This window comes from Labeo rohita, chromosome 22, assembly GCF_022985175.1.
Source record: "Labeo rohita strain BAU-BD-2019 chromosome 22, IGBB_LRoh.1.0, whole genome shotgun sequence".
Lineage (NCBI taxonomy): Eukaryota > Metazoa > Chordata > Actinopteri > Cypriniformes > Cyprinidae > Labeo > Labeo rohita.
Window position 1 is genome coordinate 10,950,848 of NC_066890.1, and position 21,051 is coordinate 10,971,898.

The following is a 21,051-nucleotide window of genomic DNA, read 5'->3' on the forward strand; positions in this document are numbered from 1 at the left end:
ATTTGCGCCAGGGCCATGAAAAGGAAGCATTACAGTTAATGGCGACTTACCTGCCCAAAGACACCTCACCTGGATCAGCCTATCAGGAAGGAGGAGGGCTGTACGCCCTTGGGCTGATCCATGCTAATCACGGAGGGGACATCATTGACTACCTCCTGAGCCAGCTAAAGAATGCCAGTAATGATGTACGTGCATAATCGCACTCAAATCATATTTTGCAGCATTGCAACTTAATTGCAGTAATAACTTTTTATATTCTTTTTTTGTTTTTTTTTGGTTTTTTTGCAGATTGTTCGTCATGGAGGCGCTCTAGGTCTTGGGTTAGCTGCCCTTGGCACTGCTCGCCAAGACGTCTACGATCTGCTCAAATCAAACCTCTATCAAGATGACGCTGTAACAGGCATGTACAACATCTCATAAGTTGTTTATTTTCATCTGATTTTATTAAAAAAGTTCATCTTTATCAGTAGTTTTCATGAGGCAAGCACCACTGTTCCAGAACACTTTATCATAGCATTCGGGCTGAAAGGGGCAATATTCGGCCTGTAATTTGCGGTTAACCTCACTGTCATCTTGTTAATCTGTGTTGTCACAGGAGAGGCAGCTGGTCTTGCTCTGGGGCTGGTCATGTTGGGCTCAAAGTCAGCCCAGGCCATTGAGGACATGGTGGGTTATGCTCAGGAGACCCAGCATGAGAAGATCCTGCGTGGACTGGCTGTCGGCATCGCCATGGTCATGTACGGAAGGATGGAAGAGGCCGACGCTCTAATTGAGAGTCTATGTAGAGATAAGGTGAGCTTGAGATATTGACGTTTACAGGTTTTCAACATTAAAAAAAAAAAAAAAACTACAATAATATCTATTGTATTTGTTCTAACATTAAGAATGTATACACACATTCATATTAAAAATTTAAATGACATGATTTTAGTGTTTTTTTTTTCATCCAGATGAATTGGCTGTAGCCTTAAAAAATGTCATGTGGTGTGACCATGATTTATATTAATATTATTTTATTTTCTTAACATGCTTAACATTTCTAGATGTTCTTAGTAATTAAAGTGTTTAGAAACAAAGTATTTGAATTTCTTTTGAGTTTTTGTAAATAATGATCTCATAGTTTTGTTCTACAATTTCAGAGTTGCCTTCTTAAATGCAGTTAGCAGACTTAGTTTTCCTGTAAATTGCATAAAACTGATAAAAATGTTTTAAAAGTACTATTCACTCATGCATACTGTAGCAGTGATTCATATTTCAACCACAGACAAAATTGCATAAAAATCTAAAGTTGTCTTAAAACCAAAACAATACCCGTTCTTGTCTTAGGACAACTTTGACCTTTTTTCCATCCACTTCAAATGTTGACTCTTGTATATAAACCATAAATTGAATATAACAGCACAAAAACTGCCAATGTGGGACATATATCTATAATGTAAAAACTAGGGCTGTCAAACGATTAATCGCGATTAATTGCATACAGAATAAAAGTTTGAGTTAGCCGTATATATGTGTGTAATTATTATATGTATATATAAATACAAGCACATTCATGTATATTTAAGAAATGTACGTATTTATTATAATTTTTATAGAATTTATATTAAGTATAAATGAAAATGTTTTTTACATAAATAACGTATTTCTCTTAAATGCATACATGAATGTGCTTGTATTTATATATACACATAATAATTACACACATATATATTAGGCAAACTCAAACTTTTATTTTGTATGCGATTAATCACGATTATTCGTTTGCCAGCCCTAGTAAAAACACTCTGCAGTGGTCGCACAACTTGATATTTCAAATTCAGTCCAAATTTACAAGCACAGAATTGGCCACCTGAACAAAACAAGATAGCTCCCCACAAAAGGTCACTGTGAAATTTATAATAAAATCAAAATAACTTAATATTCTTTTTTTTTTTGAGGTCATACCACATGATATCCAAATGTGGTAACTAAATATCAACTGTTAAAATGGTTATTTTTTTCCAAATTTGAAAATTTGAAAGAGTTACAAACCTGCTTGATGCTTCCATGGGTTGCAAACTCCTATCTTTGAATGAATTTCAACATAAAAGTCCCAAAATAGTAGTTTCTGGATGGTCGCACCATATGACATTTCATAAAATGTAAATCATCGGACAGAGTTTGTTTGTATATTATGATGGAAATATAAATATAAATGCTTTGCAATTTTATACAGGATTACAAAACACTGGAAATCATGCCAAATAGTGCAGAAAAATAACCTGAATAAATTTCAAAGATGTTTCAAAAACAACAGTTATGGTCGGATGGTCCCACCACATGATATTCTTTTGGTCCATACATGGCAAAGGTACTTTTTATATATGTATGTATGTATGTATGTATGTATATATATATATATATATATATATATATATATTTGTATGTATGTGTGTGTGTATATATATGAAGTACCTTTCCCATCACGTCATTGACCCATATGTCTGTGTGTGTGTATAAATGTATATATATTTTTAGGTTATTTTGAATAATGTTAATTCCGTCTCTAACAGGCAGAATAAATTGCAATAACTGTTTCCAGAACGCTGTGTTTATTCTGTGAATACATTAACTGTGTGGCTTACTGAAGTCTGAGGTTCTGGTCTTCCAGCGCACTGAGCTTCTGTTTTATCTCACTGTCCCGACAGGACCCCATCCTGCGCCGTTCGGGAATGTACACAGTGGCCATGGCGTACTGCGGCTCTGGGAACAACAAAGCCATCCGACGACTCCTACATGTGGCTGTGAGTCTTACACTAGCAAATATTTGCAAACAATAAGTATTATTAGACACAAACACATAAGGGTCATGCCTCAGTCACAAGAAAAATGCTTAGATCGTAATCGTGCACATTTATTTTTTCCCCTTGATGTTTAAGAATGTTAAAATAAACTTGACCTATAAAAAGAAAAGCTAGTATTAATGTAATGTAATGTAATATATATGTGACCCTGTACCACAAAACCAATCATAAGGGTACATTTTTTGAGATTTATACATCATCTAAAAAGCTGAATAAACAAGCTTTTCATTGATGTATGGTTTGTTAGGATAGGGCCGATAGGATAGGATATTTGGCCGAGATACAACTATTTGAAAATGTGGAATCTGCAAAAAAATCTAAATATTGAGAAAATCGTCTTTAAAGTTGTCCAAATAAAGTTCTTAGCATTGCATATTACTATTTAAAAATTAAGTTTTTATATATTTATGGTAGAAAATGTAGAAAATATCTTTAAGGAACATGATCTTCACTTAATATCCTAATGATTTTTGGCATAAAAGAAAAATTGATCATTCTGACCCATACAATGTATTTTTAGTGTTTGCTACAAATATACCTGTGCTACTTATACTTATACGTATAATATAATATAATATAATATAATATAATATAATATAATATAATATAATATAATTAGATTCTTAATTAGATAATTGGTTAAATTATGTAAAAATAAAACAAAACAAAAATAATAATAGAAAAAAAAAGTTTATTTTTTGCATTTAGCAGGGCATCTATCCTGCATTTCCTGCAGGTGGCGATATTTCCATAAGTGGTTTTATACTTGCAGCGAACGAGTCTAACTCTTGTTTCCTGTTCTTTTTTTTTTTTTTAAATACTTTATTATGTCTTTCAATTGAAAAGAAAAAAAAAACATGTTTAATACAATTATACAAGTGAATTTTTCCTTTGAAGACATATTTTTTTACCAATAGTTATTCCTCATTTTTCCTTCTATGTTATCTTCCATTCATTTTTTTTTCTTTTTGTGGTAATACCCATCACCAGCACATTGACAAACTAAATAAAACAATAAAAATAACAATAATATTTACATACATAGACACTTTTACATGTGCAAAATAGGGAAAACAATGTAAATAAATACAGAACACAGTCATATATTCATATCAAATCTCTTATGATCCCTAATTCCTAGTCATTCAAATAATGTTATTTAAACATCAGTTGATGATAATATTTAATAATTAAGTCACCAGTCACTTATTGCTGGGGATTCTTGCCTTCTCTAAAAAAATTTTTTTTTTGCTTTAAAAGCTGAGATTCTCAATATTTTAAATAAGTATAACTCATCTTTACTAAGTAGCATAGGTCCTATACCTAAAACTATATTACCTGAATTACTTTTGTCCAGATTTTTTTTTATTGTTTTACAAGTATAAAATATTTGAGTGTAATGGACTTTAAGTTCACCACAACTTCTCCAATATCCTGAAAATAAATGATTGTATTTGTAAGATATTTCTGGTGTTTTAAAATATTGCATACTAATTTTCCAGGCGTGATTCTTAGATTTTCTTTGAAACTTTGTTTCCAATCTTCTTCTGTTTTTATTACTATTTTATTATTATATATACTATTTTCTTACCTAATTCAGTTTCCCATTTTATCTTAATATTATCTAAGAAAAATATTTTCTAGTCTAATTTTACTATAATCATAAAACACAACAGAGGGTAAATATCATCTGAAGTTTTTATTTTAATCTCATCCTTTAGATAACCACTTGTACCTTTCATTGTAATATCAGTGTTTCTTTTAGCATTTTTTTTTAGCATAAAGCCACTTTGGCTTTTATTATTATTATTATTATTATTATTATTATTATTATTATTTTTATTTTATTTTATTATTTATTTATTTATTTATTTTTTTTTTTCCTTTTTTAAGATTTATTTTATTGGCTTTTTTATGCCTTTATTTGGATAGGACAGTGTAGATGGACAAGAAGCAAAGTGGGAGAGAAAGAAGGGGGTGGGATCGGGAAAGGTCCACAAGCTGGGATTCGAACTCGGGTCCCCTGCAGCGCAATGGCGCTGTATGTCGACGCGCTAGCCACAAGGCTTTTGGCGCAGGCGGCTTTAATTATTACTTGATGGAGACAAAATAACTTGCTTTCCGAACAGAGTTTTAGCTTGTATGAGGACTATAAGGGTAACAGGATGGAAATTGAGGATATTGTGGGCATGATCCTATTTATTACAAATGAAAACTTTAGTAGTGGCAACATCTGCTCAGTTTGAGCCTCAAGCCATTGTTTTAAATACTCCCCTATGTGGAAAATATTTATTTTCTGATTTCTCGTTCCTCTTCCTGTCAGGTAAGTGACGTGAACGATGATGTTCGGAGGGCTGCTGTCGAGTCCATTGGATTCATCTTGTTCAGGTATGCTGCTGACTGTCCTCACCTGTCTCTCTCTCATCTGTCGTGTCATCCTGTGCTTCATTATAAACAGACCTCGTCAGGATGAGCCACTCTCTGATTGCTTGCCAGTAACCCTGATTAATCAGCTTTTAATGTATACACAGACAAGATTCCACCCATTCCTCTGCAGTGCTTTCCAAATGTGTTTAGAGTGTCTCCTGAAGTGCCTGTTCCTAGCAGTTGATTTTGGTCCCATTAAGAGATGGATCACTTCCTCCTATCACACCCTGTGGCACTTGCTTTGTTGTTAGTGAGAGTCTGTCTAAGTTTTGATGCCCTTTTGTGCCTAGTTTTTCTGCACTGATTATATGTTTTCAGTATTGTCCTATGGATCCAACATAAAAAAACGTGCCACATCAGCTGTGCGGATCACCCCTGATAAAAGAATACTGTCCTATGCAGTAGTTTAACCAGAAATTAGTTAGCATTGTTGTTTCATTTGACTGTATTCGTTTTATGTTTGTAGTTTTTGGTTTAAAAGTAAATATTTTGAAAATGTACTGATTGGTTTAATTAGTCCGGTTTAGGGTCACGCTCACATACGCATTCTTGAGTTCAAAACATCTGGAAGTTAAATTTTGAAATAGCCAGCATTGATCTTGGATCGATCTGAGCGGCCACATTTGTTGACCTCACTGGTTTCAAGATGAAAATACTTTGAAGTAGTAGTTTAATTATAGGCTGAACCGCAAATCTCCATCAAAAACAGCTTGCACCTTTGAACATCCTGCATGCAGTTTGTGGAACATACTGAGTTGTATGTTTTATTATTTTCCACTCTTTTTCTTATTGTCGGCAATAAGTTTCCCCCTCTGACGCCCCCTCTGGTGCTCGGCCAAGTAGAACTGGTGAACTATTTTAAGCCCTAAAAAGGCCATGCGATATTCCCATGATCAATTGTCAGTTTAAAAAAAAATCTGTGTAAATCCTTCCTGTGTTTAGAGAGTGCACAGAGCTGCAACAATTCAACAGGTTTCTGTTGCCTGTCCCACAGGCCCCGTATCCCTCCTGCACATTCAAATCACAACTGTGGACCTTCCTCTTGTGGTTGTTGATTGATCGCTCACTACAAATACGAATGGAATGTTTCCGCTATGTTTTTTTTTTCTTCATAGGAATGGATTTTTCATTTTCAACTTCAAAGTTGCACCATTGATGTGTCTTTGTGCATTTATAACCACAAAACACTTAGTTCATGCGTTTTTGCATATTCAGTTAGAGAAACATTTTATATTCTGAATGCATAATGAAAACGTGATTTAATCTGCAAAAAAATGTTTATTTGGCAATAGTTGAGAAGAATGTTGAAAAATGTCAGTATCTACAAACAGTTCTATTTTGCACGTACAAAAGCACTTAGAAGTAAACAAAAACTGCCTTAACTTAGTGAGGCATTTATTATTATTCTTCCTCGTGTGCAGAAGGTAAGTGAAGATGTGATTTATTTGAGACTTGTGCTTATCTTGAAGGTGTCTTACTTTAGCTTCACATTGTAGACCCTGTCTATTAACTTTGGGATGTGTGAAGACAGTCTTTGCTGTAAGTACTGTGCTGTAAGTTTATTTTTACAGAGCTGACAATTACTAGGCTGGCCATTACTTTCACAACCCAAAGCTATTTTATGTGTTTTGGGTGTTCATCTTATGTGCCATTCTATCCCTCAATCCAAAGCCATGCAAAATAAACCCCATGACCATTTTATGCAGTCCTTCTGAACTCCGTTCAGACCGTATCTGGTCAGTTCCCATGAGAACGTCTGGCACTGAATGACTGGCACATCTCTATCTTGGCTTCATATCTGTATCCGATATACTACACGTGGCTTACGTGTTCATCAGGTTTGCAGTCATCATTCTCCGTCAGGAGTAACATGTCCAGCGTGATGTTTGCAGAGGTCTGCAGGTGTGTGGGACGACGGCGGAGAGGACTCTGATAGCTTACGGGGCTGATGCCGTTCTTCATACCATGTTTCATAAACCGTTTTGAGTTTTCAGTCACCGATGACCGAAACGAAATTCTGTTTCTCCGTTGCATTCTTGGCGTCCTTACATGTCTGTAATTGCATGTGATGTAGCGCCTAAAGGCCTGCCTGAACGTCCTGTTGAACAGCGTATAAACCAGTGGGTTGATTCCCGACGAAACGTAGCCCACCCATTGAAAGATATCCAACAGCTGTTCCACTAGATTACTGTCGCACCCTTGACAGAGTACAGAAGTCACATTGGTAATGAAGAAAGGACACCACATTACAACAAACAACATGAATACAATCCCCAGAACTTTTGATGCCCTTTGTTCGTTGCTCAAGTTTTGCATGGACCTCTTTCCTATGGTGGACATCCTGCGGAGAGGGACCTCGTCCCGTGTGACTGAATGCAGCGTTCTGTCTCTCTTTATTCCATTTGCAATGACCACTTTCTCAGGCGATGAGGGAACCGGCAGTTCCTGCTGGAAGACGGTGGAAATGTTGGGCCTTGTAGCTCTCGATCTCAAAAGATAGGCCTTCTTGCGCAGTACTTGGATTGTCAGTAAGTAGATAATCATCATTATTGTAAGGGGTATAAAGAAAGCCGTCAAAGACCCATACACCTTGAAGTCCCCGAAGCCTTCTAGCGACAGCAGACAGGTGTGGTTGTTGTTGAAGGTGATGTTGTTGGGATGGTCAAAGACTTGTAGCCCTTTGATTGGAATTGGTATTGCAATACCTGATGGAGAAAGACCAATTGTTAAATTGAGCAGAGAATAAGGTTTGCATAAAACACTGAAGTAAACACACCAATTAAAATTGACTTTAGGTGTGTCCAACCTTGTTCCTGAAGGCACACCTTCCTCCTGAGTTTATACACACCTATACCCGCTAAATGTGGTCCTTGGGATTACTTGAAATTTCTAGGAGCGGTTGTGACCAGATTTTATTAACCCCAACTTTACTTGGGATTTACTTTTCTTATTTACTTTGTCTGAATTATATAGACAAGGGGTGCCCAAACTCAGTTCTGGAGGACGGCGGTCCTCCAAGGCCGAGTTTGGGCACCCCTGATTTAGAGTCTCACCCCTTCTTCAAGTCTCTTGTCTTGACTCGCACTCAACCTTCTTCGGGTCTTGGTCTTGACTCCCATTTAACCTACGCTAGTCTTGGCCTGACTTGGACCTCAATGAGCTGATTTTGACTTGTCCGCAGGTTTGAGTTAAACTCTCCAGGAAGGTGTATATCCAGGAGCAGGACTGGACAGCATTGGACTAGGTCAGGGGTCTCCAAACTTGGTTCTGGGGGGGGCAGTGTTGTGCAGAGCTTATCTCTAATACACCTTGCCTGGATGTTTGTAGCACACCTAGTAAGACCTTGATTAGCTGGTTCAGGTGTATCTAATTAGGGTTGGAGCTAAACTCTGCAGGACACTGGCCCTCCAGGACCAAGTTCGGAGACCCCTGGACTAGGTTTTTGTATAGTCCAGGAATAGTCAGTGTTGGTCCTGGAGTGCTGTTGACCTGCAAAGTTTAGTTCCAACTCTAATCAAACACACCTGAACAAGCTAATCAAGGTCTTCAGGATTACTAGGACTACAGGCAGGTGACTTTTTTTTTCAGGGTTAAAACTAAACTCTGCAGGACATCGGCACTCCATAGACCTTCTGTTTTTTTACGGAATCCTACTAGTTGATGGACTAGTAGCAAAACAACTATTTGACTAAACAAATTCTGCAGAAGCCCTGAATAGTTTGACTTGAGTGGCGTCATCTGATCCCAATTAGGTTCTTATGATGCGTTCACATAAGATGAGGTATCTTTTTCAAAAACAGCTGGGCATGGCACCATGTAATGGAACAGAGCACAGGCCTCGAGGCCTGTTTTAACTTGATACAGCATCTTATAAAAGCAAAACTCATAGTGCAGTATAATTGAAAACAGCAGGAGATGTCTTTGTCAATATTGTGAAACTCTTGTGTAATAAGGCGAATAGTGTATACATTTGCCATTCATTACTAATAATAGCAGTTACAGCACCAATAACACATCCTGGACTTGAGGTCTCTCGGTTTAAGTATCTATAACCATCAGCTGCTGCTGCCTGTTTTGTCTCAGTAATACTGCTTTGTCAAATGGAAGAAAATGCGAATTCGTTCTCAGGAGTGCAAAGGGACTTGGCGTTCATGGTCATTGTTGAAGTGACACAGCACGTGGCCTGCCTTTCATGGTGGTGAAACGGCTTCATGTTTCCAGAGCCATGCGTTGAGCTCGTCCAAACAACACAGCCAAAGTAATTGCTTGGACTGATGTTAACGAGCAGAAATTGTGAGGTGTTTACTTTCATTCCACCTCCCACAAGCCAACGTCCACGTATAACTAAAACCTGATCGTTAAAAGTAAATCTTTTTGCTTGTATAAATGGAGTCACATGACATGAGATTAATGACATTTATGCATGTGCAACTTTTCCAGAGATGAGTGTAAAGATCATTGATTGGTTTGACATTGAAGCCTACATTTGTATAAAGCTATAATTTTACATTTTATTAAATGTAGGCGATCACTAGATTTAGCAACACTAGATTTGAGTTTGTTCCGATTTTTTTGGAACAGTGTAAGCCTTGTCATCATCTGGAAGGAAATAGTGGCATTTTGAGTGTTTTTAAAAAGGCAGGCATTTCCTGCATCTGTAAAGGCAGTATTTCCTTTTGTTTTTTATAATAGTTGTAAACCGTGTTGGGGTAGCACATCACAATTAACTTGAGTTACGTAATCAGATTACTTTTTCAAGTAACTAGTAAAGTGTTTGATTACTTTTTAAAGTAGAATATCAGAGTTACTTTTTCAAATCGGTAACGCCAGTTTCTTTGTTTTTCCATGTAATGACTGACTTCCAGTTTCTCTCAATATGGAGAGCTGTAAGTACAGAGGCGTTGTGTAAACATATTTACTGTAGTTCTAGACCAAATGTCAAAATGCATTTACTCATCTCACTTGCACACAAATAGGTTCAGGAAGTAGAACAATGCAATACTTTCCCCAAAAAGTAACCAAGCAATGCACTTAGTTACGTTTTTTTTAGGAAGTAACTCGATATTGTAATGTGCTACTTTCCAAAAAAGTAATTAAGCAATGCAATTAGTTACTTTTTTTTTTTCTGAGTAATTCAATATTGTAATGCGTTACTTTCCAAAAAAATGAACCAATGCAGTTACTTTTTTGGGGGAGTAAGTCAATATTGTAATGTTATGTTCCAAAAATAAATAAATAAATAAATAAAGCAATGCAACTAGTTACTTTTTTAAGGGAGTAACTCAATATTGTAATGCGTTACTTTCCAAAAAAAACTAATTAACCAATGCAGTTAGTTACTTTTTTGGGAGAGAAAGACAATATTGTAATGCGTTCATGACTAAGCATGCAGTTAATTACTTTATTTTTCTGGAGTAACTCGATATTGTAATGATTTACATTCCAAGAAAAGTAACTAAGCAGTGCAATTAGTTACCTTTTTTAGGGAGTAACTCAATATTGTAATGTGTTACTTTCCAAAAAAGTAACTAAGCAATGCAGTTACTTTTTTTTTTATGGATTAACTCAATATTGTTATGTGTTACTTTAAAAATTTTTTACTAAGGAATGCGAATAGTTACTTTTTTTACTCAATATTGTAATGCGTTATGTTCCAAAGAAAGTAACTAAGCAATGCAGTTAGTTATGTTTTTAGGGAGTAACGCAATATTGTAATGCGTTACATTACAAAAAAAAGTAACAAAGCAATGCAGTTAGTTACCTTTTTAGAGAGTACCTCAATATTGTAATGTTACGTTCCAAAAAAGTAACTAAGCAGTGCAATTAGTTACCTTTTTTAGGTAGTAACTCAATATTGTAATGTGTTACGTTCCAAAAAAAGTAACAAAGCAATGCAATTAGTTATGTTTTTAAGGAGTAACGCAATATTGTAATGCGTTACTTTAAAAAAAATTACTAAGGAATGCAATTAGTTACTTTTTTTAGGGGGTAACTCAATATTGTAATGTTATGTTCCAAAAAGGGTAACTAAGCAATGCAGTTAGTTATGTTTTTAGGGAGTAACGCAATATTGTAATGCGTTACATTACAAAAAAAAGTAACAAAGCAATGCAATTAGTTGTGTTTTTAAGGAGTAACGCAATATTGTAATGCATTACATTACAAAAAAAAATAACAAAGCAATGCAGTTAGTTGCCTTTTTTAGGGAGTAACTTAATATTGTATTGCGCTACTTTCCAAAAAAGTAACTAAGCAATGCAATTAGTTACTTTTTTTAGGGAGTAACTCAATATTGTAATGCATTATTTTAAAAAAAGTTAATGCAACTAAGTTAATGCATTACTTTTAAAAGTAACTTCCCTTAACAGTGAACATACTAAATTATTCAAGACCCCCTAATTGGTGAATGAAAATACTGAACACAGTATTTCTTTCATGTAATACGTCATCCAAAGTGTTTTTTTTTCTTTTTTTTTTTTTTTCTTCATCTTGGAGCAATAGCATTGTGACGTACCTATAGAGATTAGCCAGACGAGTGCGATTTTTGCCAGCACTTTAGCTCTGGACTTGAACTGGCTGTGCTGGATTGGTTTCTTGATGGCAACGTAGCGGTCGAGGGAGATGGCGCACAGGTGCATGATGGAGGCCGTTGAAAACAAGACATCCAGAAACAGCCAGATAGGGCACAGGAAATCTGCAAGGGGCCATCTGGAGTCTAAAATATGAAGAGAATATTAAGCACCAATCAGTGGGCTCCGAATTTAAAAGAGGACACACTGAGACCTTTTTTGGCATTTTGCAACGGGACACGCACTCATTTTCAAGACATGTTTTTAACATTATTTCATGCACGCTAACTCAGCATGGCTTTCGTCAGAGTTATGCCATTCAGTGTTTCCGGAAAACTCCAGCCATAACCTGTTCCCTCAAGTAATCTAAAACTATTATTAATTGCTTGTTCCTCCTCTTTAGTCACCCATGAAGAACTTCAGATAAGTCAAATATGTTTTAAATAACAGATCCTTCATAGTGATACTAAACGTTTGATAGTGATGAAAGGGGAAAGAAATGACTTCTGAGGAATAACCAATCTGATACAGTTTTTATAATTCATATAAAACAAATATGTAGATACTGTAGATTGGATTTCCTTGTTTATAGTCTCTAGTTTGAACATGGATTGAATTACTTCAAATTCATCCCAGCTTTTGCATCTCGTCTTGTATTTAGTGGATCTTAACATTATTAAATAAATAGATACAAGCTTGAGTTGAACAAAAATGGTTGAAAAGATTAAACACTCGGGGGCTTTTGGACTATTCATCAAGGTCTTCACTGACGCTGTTTATTTTAGTGACAGACATGAAATGCTGGATAATTGAGTTGAGCTTCATCCCATTGGACTTACAGATGCTGTTGTTTAATTACGTTGTTTTTATCTTGTCAGTTTTTGTTTGTCTTTGTCATGGTCAAGTAGAGTTGATAAACTGCATGGTACGTGCCATATTATTGCTCTCATGACAATCCCACATTTACCAGAAGGTAAAATGCAAATTTTAGTTAAATCTACAACTAAAACTCTTAATAAGCTTATCCAAATACTTCATGCTTATATTTCAAACATGATTTCTAGACCTCATGGACCTAAACCATAGTGTATCTCCAAACTTGTGTGTGTGTTAGCAGACCTCCATGGTTTGGAGAGCCTATAACCAGATGTTGAAAGCTGGCGTTGGTCAAATAACCCCTCTTTACTAAACAGATCCTCATAGAAGCTCTTCAGAGAGGGCTACGTTATTGCCAGCTGAGCTTTTTCTGAATCCAGCCACATAAATGTAACCATATATATAGTGTCTCCCCCCAAATCAGAGCAACCATCTTTTATCCAAACAGGCATTGTTGTTCGATAAATTCTAAATGTTGCATCTTATAATTAATAATTTTGTGGAGTATAAGTGGGTGGTCACACCATTTTCCATTGCAAAATATGGTCATTGTAATGTAGTTGGGAATTTTGCATAAGGGTGACAGATTTCCAAAAGATTTTGCAATGCGAATTTGCTTTGTTGACAAACAGATAACCACTTGGTTAAAAAGTGATTTTATGCGAGCTGTGCTTCGTGCGTAACTTCACTATTGACAGTAGACAGTGGGTCTTTTTTGCCCACAACATTTCAGCTAATGTAACTGCAGCCTGAGAACTAAAACAATAAAAATCTGTAAAAGATTGTTCATTTATATGCACCAATACAGCAGTAAATCAGAATAAACTAAACTACTACTTTAGTATGTGAAAAACACCACAAAGGTTTTGGGTGATAACTCAAGTTGTTCAGTATTGTCTGATCTGAAACTGTGTTTAGGAAACTTCATGGACAAATTAATGGCATGTTTTGTCTCGCCTACACAATCTAAGCAAACATATTGACTATACCGTCCAGCTCTAGTTCCCATATAAGCTGACAGATAAGTGTACCCTCTTTTGCTGAAAGCAAAATAGACACTCTGCTCTACCGCACTTCAGGTTTGCCCCGCCAAGTCTCGACTTCCTCGTGTAAATATTTCTCTCGTTCTCAGAGAAACACATTTGTGGTGTGCTCTCCATAGTAGGCTCTTGTTTTGAGACTTTATCAAGTGCTGTGGAGGTTTTCACAGTGTTCATTCATGGCTTTAACTTGGGTTCCTGTCTTCACCTGGTCCACAGATGTGGACGTGGCCTTTGGTGGACGTTTAGTTTGAATGTTTTAGCAAGCAGATCTTGCCTCCGCAAGACTGAAACCTTTGAAATACTTCAGGTTGCTTTTATTTTTATGATTACATGTAATCGCAAGTGATTATATTGCGAATTAACGTCTAGAGTTACCGCCGTCTTGGTCAATAAATTGCTGCACTCACACATTGTATTATTGTACCCCTTCCTCCAAAGGTAGTTTGATTTAATTACCTGTCAGTGTTCATGACTTCTGGTAAGCTTCAGCTGTTTGGCGAAACCTTTCTTTCTCTTTCTGCATTCACACATGGTTCTCCTTCATGTGGAACACCTTTAGAACCTGTTTGCAAGCATTGGCTGTCATTTTTTTCATTCCTGCGGTCCTTAGGGGACTCTTCTGTTTCTTCACGCCATCAAGGCTTGGTTCAATTCAACAACTTAGTTTGGTCTTTTAAGGTTTTTGACAAAAACATCCAACACCCACCCCCTCCATCTTTCCTTTTGGGTTTTGTTTTCTCCCAACTTCTCAAGCCCAGTGTTTGATAATTTATTTTAGATTAATGTAATCTGTTAGAAGATTTTGTGGGACAAATGATTGGACTTAAAGAGCAGTGCAGTGTAATTTAGATTACATAATCAGCTTGTAATTAATGATATTACATTTTAAAATACTCCAAATCAGCCTACAGTTCAGTGATTTTCTTTTTCATCAGAAATTTTCCTTTCTAAAATAGCCTACCATTTACAAACCTTCAGAAAGTCTATAAGTTTTGTGGACATTTACACAAAGGCTTCACTAGTCAAGCAGCTATAATTTTACCAGGCCATTCATTTGTGACCCTGGACCACAAAAGAAATTGAGATTTATACGTCATTTCTCATAAATGAGCTTTCAATTGATGTTTGGTTTGTTAGGATAGGACAATATTTGGCCGAGATACAATTGTTTAAAAATCTGGAATCTGAGGGTGCAAAAAAATGTAAATATTGAAAATATTGAGGGAAAAACAGTTGTCCAAATGAAGATCTTAGCCATGCGTTTTACTAATCAGTAACTTGATATATTTACGGTAGAAAATTTACAAAATATCTTCATGGAACATCATCTTTACCTAATATCCTAATGATTTTTGGCTATTGCTACAAATATACCCATGCTACTTAAGACTGGTTTTGTGGTCCAGGGTCACATTTTTGTTTACCCTGCAGTTCCTTTACGAAGCCCAGTTTAGGAAACCTTGACGTAATGTTGTTTTGATGCACTTTAATGTGTGTTAATGTTGTTAATAACAACAAATGGAGTAAACTTTGTAGTTTTTGTATCAGTAAGGCACAAGATTATACTATTTAAATCAATGTGATAAATGCATTAGGTCAAAAGTAAATTGAAACTAATCAAAAAGTAGTCTTAGATTATATTATCTAAAATGTGTAATGTAATGGAATTTGTAAGCAATTTACCCAGTACTTTTAAAAGGATAGCACACCCTAAAATGGAGAGTCATTTTGTTCCAAGTATGGATTGCATTGAAAGGGATTTTTCATTCAAAAATAAAATTTCCCCTATGATTTACTCATTATCCTAGGGTGTATATGACTTTCTTCTTTTAGAAAAACACAATCAGAGTTAGGCTACATTTACATGACAGCGATGTAGTTAAAAACAGTTTTTCCCTATCGTTTTAAAAGGTTTCACGTATACACGATAAAGTTTTCAGAACGATTTGTTTACACACATCTGTCAAGAAATGCTGTATTACATATGCCAGGCCAGTGGTTGGCATGCTGTTTGTCTGTGCTTGCCTTTAAAAATTGAGACGTACTGTGCGTGATTCCAAACCTGCTTTCAAAATTATGCTTTTTCATAAGTAAACATAAATAAACATTGTCTCTTCCAAGCTATAAAATGGTAGTGAATGGCTGTTGAGATTTTGAAGCCCAATGAAGTGCATCCATCCATCATAAAAAGTGCTCCACATGATTCCGGGGGGTTAATAAAAGCCTTCTGAAGTGATGTGTTTGTGTAAGAAAAATATCCACATTTAAAACTTTATAAACCGTAATCTCTAGCTTCCACAAACTTTTGCAACTGAAGTGCAGAGGAGAAATCAAAACAAAACAACTGGTCACGAATTAGACGTACAAAACAAGGCTTTGTAAATAAAACTGTTGGAGGCTTTCAATGTAAGCTAAGAGAAGACTGGTTTTCCTTTAGCATAAACAAATCTTCTCAGCATATTGTCACCAGAGCTTCCTACGTCATGCGGAACGCCACTCTTGTGAACTTTTCTTACACAAATGGATCTGATTACTTCAGAAGGCCTTTATTTACCCTCTGGAGCACTTTTTATGATGGATGGATGCACTTTATTGGACTTCAAAGTCTCGACACCCATTCACTGCCATTATAAAGCTTGGCAAAGCCAGAACATTTTTTTAAAATAACTCTGACTGTATTTGTCTGAAAGAAGAGAGTCATATACATCTAAGACGGCTTAAGGGTGAGTAAATCATGTATTGGGTAAATTTCTTTATTGGGTGAACCGTCCCTTTTAAGGTTCTCATTTGAGAGCTGAATTACGATCTAGTAGACTTCTGGTTCACTGAAAGCTAATGCGCACAGACAAGGTGCAGCAAAGACGTTCAATAAATGTCATCAGATCTGTTTAATAAGAAATAATGGACCGACCGGAGTGTTTGGCATCGGAGCCGACAGCCAAGCTGGCATAGGAACGCCACTATTGTAGTAGCTTGGCAGATGTTGTATAGTTTTAAACTTGTGGGGCATGTTTACTCCAGAAATGTTTTGAAGAGTGCACGACTTGTATGTGTATTCATTCTGTCAGCGCAGGGAAACGAAACATGGTCTTTGTCATCGTTTAATATGGTTTTGGTGTAATTCTGAAAAACATTTAGACAGTTCAAAATCTCTATTCCATCTGAGTTTAAACTTGGACTGTCGTCCCACCCTGACGGCGCCACTGAACAGGCTATAGGGGCACGTTTTTGTATTTCGTAATACATTTTACAATAAACAGTCCTTCGTTATCAACCTTGAGGATACTTACGGAAGAGCACAGTCACCAGAGCAATGGGCATGACTAGCAATCCCACCAGCAGATCGGCCACTGCCAGAGACATCAGGAAGAAGTTAGTGGCGTTCTGGAGTTTTCTCTCCAGTGACACTGCCAGAATGACCAGGATGTTTCCACCAATTGTGGGGATGATAACCAGAAGAATGAGCAGCGCGGCCCAACGGAGTTGTTCTCCAGGCTGCTGGGGGTCAAGCATGGACGAGATGCTATAGCTAGCCATTCTGCTTGGGAAAGTTGTGCTTTTGCTCTTTCCGTGGGCTCGTCCAGCATTGTCACAGACTCCCTCCGATCCGAGGGTGGCCGTGCGTTCACATTCAAATGATGCTTTTGCTTGCAAAATAGAATTTCCAAAGAATCCCCCTCTGAATTATTATCTCCAGATGGAACGAGAAGTTAGGATCGCTCATGTGGTAGGCGAGATCTTGCCCATCTTTGTTCTGTCTCTGCGCTTTGACCCTGCAAATATATAAACATCACAGGTCATTCAGAAACATCTATGGTAAATATGATTTTCTCTTCATGCAGTTAGCTCTATGTTTTCCAGGCCATGCTTGTAATTAAGCAAGGAAGTAGCTATCAGTAATGATCTGTGAATGCTGACCATATGGAGTCATTTGTGCTTCTATCTGGTTCATCAGTCAGGACAGATGACTTCATAAACAATGTGTATGTTTCTTAAAATAATTAGTTTCGTAACTTCGTTATAGTTTCAAAACGACTCCTAGGATAACAGTATGTAATTATGAAATAGACAAATGTTAAACAGGAATAAAATCTAAAATCTAAAACATTGAGAAAAAATATTGGGGTTAACACAAGTTAGTTCCGATTCAAGTTAGTATTGTAAAGTTGTAAGTTTAAGAAACTCATCAAAATGCTTTTTTTTTTTGAAAAATGAAATTGTGTTTGTTTTTTAAATCTAAGTTCCAATTTTTCTAAATTCTAATTTAAAATGGTTCTAAACAGTTTTTTACATAATTAGAAAAATGTAAAAATTAATCTTGTACTTACCTTGAAGATTTCCCTTGATTCCGTATTATTCATTGTTGTATTTTTAAGCAAGTGAAACAAGTTCTTCGCAAAACGTTCCTCAAAATGCAGTCTCTCTCATTTTATATGTACATACAGACACGCGCACACACACACACACACAAAAAAAAGTACATTGCGATGACCAAATTCTCCGTGGGAGCGGATCCAGATATTATCTCACTTTTCAGTTTCATTCATAGGAATGTCCTTGTTGTTGAGGAGCTGGACGAATCCCCAGATCTTCTCCGCATCACCTACCATGATCACCGGTCTCAAACTTGCAAACGTCCTCTAACCCTTCCTCTCTCATTCTGTCTTTGCTTACTGACTCACTCTGCCTCTCCCTCTCCACCACCCCTCTCTCTCCCTCTCTCTCTCTCTCTCTCTCTCTCTCTCTCTCTCTCTCTCTCTCTCTCTCTCTCTCTCTCTCTCTCTCTCTCTCTCTCGAGTTGAACCTGGAGAAACGGATGAATGTGTTGACACTGGGGTGGTTCCAGTGATCCTGGGGGGTCATTTTCTTTAATGCAGCGGAGCCGCTGTTTATTTTTGTCATTCACAGTTTTTCCGTAGCTTCATTTATCTTTTTTTTTTTTTTTTTTTTTTTTTTCATTCAGTCAGTTGGCCAATTAAAAAAAAAATGGTTTACACATCCACGTCAACTACGTCTCATAATTTCAACAAATTTTTGTCAACGGAAATGAAGAAATGTGGTGTTTTTGAGACAAAAATCCCAACCCCATTGAGTATTTATCCAGACTTGATCCTTGAAGCACCAAGTTATTTTCTTCCGCTGTCTGTCTATCCAGATCCAGAGTGGGATTGTCCTTTAACACCGTCTGAATACTGAGGGGGTCACGGATGTCGTATTTTAACGTATCGATTGAACTTGACTCCCGCTTTCGCATTAAATGACTTTTGCGAGGCCGATGCTTGAACGATCTTTGTCCAGCTCCTCCTTCCCATTACCGTCATGTGCTCTGGCTGTATGGACACATCTGTTTCCCACCTTGACATGAAGCTGGAGGTTAAAGCTGGTTACTGAAAACAACAACAGAAAATGTGTGTGTATGTCTGTGTTTATATGTTGTACACGCTACCAATCAAATGTTTCTGTACACCTATTTTCCACATTTTGGATTGAAAGTCAAGTCGTAATTTTGAAGTGCTATAAATGTAAGTATGAGAATTATGTTGTGACCATAAAAAGACTTAAAATGGCAGCGCTTTGTCTAGATTCCAGAGACTCATGCTGGAACAGCTTCATGATCCTTTTTTTTTTTTTTTTTTTTTTTTTTTTTTTTATGTCAAGGTACAAATGCTATGATATAGTTTTACTTTATAACATGGAATCTCATGGTATTATACAAAATTTGGATGAGTAAATCAAAAGTTGGTCAGTACACTTACCTCAAAACACAATATGGACTAGTGTCTGTGTATATTAAGCCACAAAACACTATTTAAATGTGAATCCTTTATGAGCTGGACAAATATATATTTTGAGAGAGGGGAGGCTGTGCTATATGTCGTTGCACTAATTAGACATGCCATAGACATAACTAAAAATGCCATTTTTTATATGTGTATATTTATGTATATACACGTAATAAATATACACAGTATACATGCATTATGTAAACAAAAACGTTTAGTTTGGATGCGATTAAACGCAATTAATTGTTTGACAGCACTACTTTAAATATGTCTGCATAGTATTTTTATATTTTATTTTAGTTTTTCATATTAATCTAAAAGAGAAAAAAGGAAAACTATGTCTTGGCAACTGCCACAAGTTAAATAATTTATACTTTTTTATTTCATTTTATTTTAATCAGCAAATTTTTAATGGTTTTATTTAGTTTTTAATTGTATTTAGCTAATGATAATCCTACTTCCTACACTTTAAATGTCATTCCATCTACTTCAACTTCAAAATTTAAAGCTGTGATTGAACTTTTAAGCTTTTAAGTATGATTAACGTAGCCGTACAAGTCATTTAACTTTTTTTTTTTTTGTTTGTTTGTTTGTTTATTCAAATTATATTAATCTGACTTAAATATATTCTTTTAAAATTCATGCATTTGCTTTTATGCCCTATATTAGTTTTGCAGACTTGTATTGTGTGTGTGTGTGTGTATAGATGGAAACTTAAGGTCATACCTTTTTTTTTTTTTTTTTTTTTTTTTTTTTTTTTTTTTTTTTAGCTAATAAAACCTGAAGTCTATGTTTTGAAGATAAGCTAGTAAAGATGCTATTTTTTTTCAATGGAAGCATGGCTGTTGTAGGGGACTCTTTGTTTGTTCATTTTACTGGTGCGTTGGATAGCGTCTGGCAAAGGGAAACTCTTGAACCACGAATGCCTCCGACTCCTGGAGTGTGTCAGGCTTTGTCTTTTGTTTATGCAAGTTAACAAGAAAAAACTTAAATCAGACAAAACCAAATTTAGGAGAATGCTTTTGGCTAAAGATTTAAAAGGCTGTTAAGGTTGATTGCATTTGGAAAGTAAGACAAAACACTACTTATAAAGGAATATTATATACATACACATATGCGCATATATACGAAACGAGTACAAGTTGTACATATGTCTGTTTTTATTTAGTATTTTCATTAGTATGTTTAGTACTTTTTCCATTGGTGTTTAAATCATAGATTTCTGTTCTATGAATTTATGCAAAGTGTGCTATGCATGGGTATATGCGTATATATTGTAGGGTGTTAAGCAAACATTGCTGTATTTTGAAAATGGCTAAATGTATTTGTTTTTGATCAAATTGGCAAGTGATTATGACTGAATACCAGAGCATATTGAAGGCAAATCTAGATTTCTGTATGAAAACTAATGAAGCACCAGTCTGAATCAGCGATGAGCCTCTAAACCCAAATGAGCAGTCAGGATTAGATTGAATAAATGGCCACGGATGAGCACAAGGCCCTGGCTAAG

The 21,051-nt window shown here is 35.9% G+C and overlaps 2 protein-coding genes across 3 annotated transcripts in view; one reads left to right on the top strand and one right to left on the bottom strand.

The window, feature by feature from the left end:
* The window catches only part of psmd1 (proteasome 26S subunit, non-ATPase 1), a 45,717-nt gene that overhangs the window by 8,523 nt on the left and 16,143 nt on the right, over positions 1 to 21,051 (top strand). The window contains exons 12-16 of the mRNA XM_051094823.1: positions 12 to 185; positions 289 to 400; positions 596 to 792; positions 2,688 to 2,783; positions 5,167 to 5,231. Of these exons, the coding sequence (XP_050950780.1) occupies positions 12 to 185; positions 289 to 400; positions 596 to 792; positions 2,688 to 2,783; positions 5,167 to 5,231 (644 nt within the window). The remainder of the gene's footprint in view (positions 1 to 11; positions 186 to 288; positions 401 to 595; positions 793 to 2,687; positions 2,784 to 5,166; positions 5,232 to 21,051) is intronic.
* On the bottom strand, positions 6,467 to 18,475 carry htr2b (5-hydroxytryptamine (serotonin) receptor 2B, G protein-coupled). 2 transcript variants are annotated; one of them, XM_051094824.1, is made up of 4 exons: positions 18,087 to 18,475; positions 17,049 to 17,531; positions 11,785 to 11,985; positions 6,472 to 7,975 (listed from the first exon to the last, which is right to left on the bottom strand). In XM_051094824.1, exons 2-4 carry the CDS (start codon positions 17,293 to 17,295, stop codon positions 7,083 to 7,085), a joined length of 1,341 nt encoding a protein of 446 aa, XP_050950781.1. In that variant the 5' UTR covers positions 17,296 to 17,531; positions 18,087 to 18,475; the 3' UTR covers positions 6,472 to 7,082. The 2 variants fall into 2 exon arrangements, with proteins under 2 accessions (XP_050950782.1, XP_050950781.1); XM_051094825.1 differs by lacking the exon at positions 11,785 to 11,985 and having other exon boundaries at positions 6,467 to 7,975.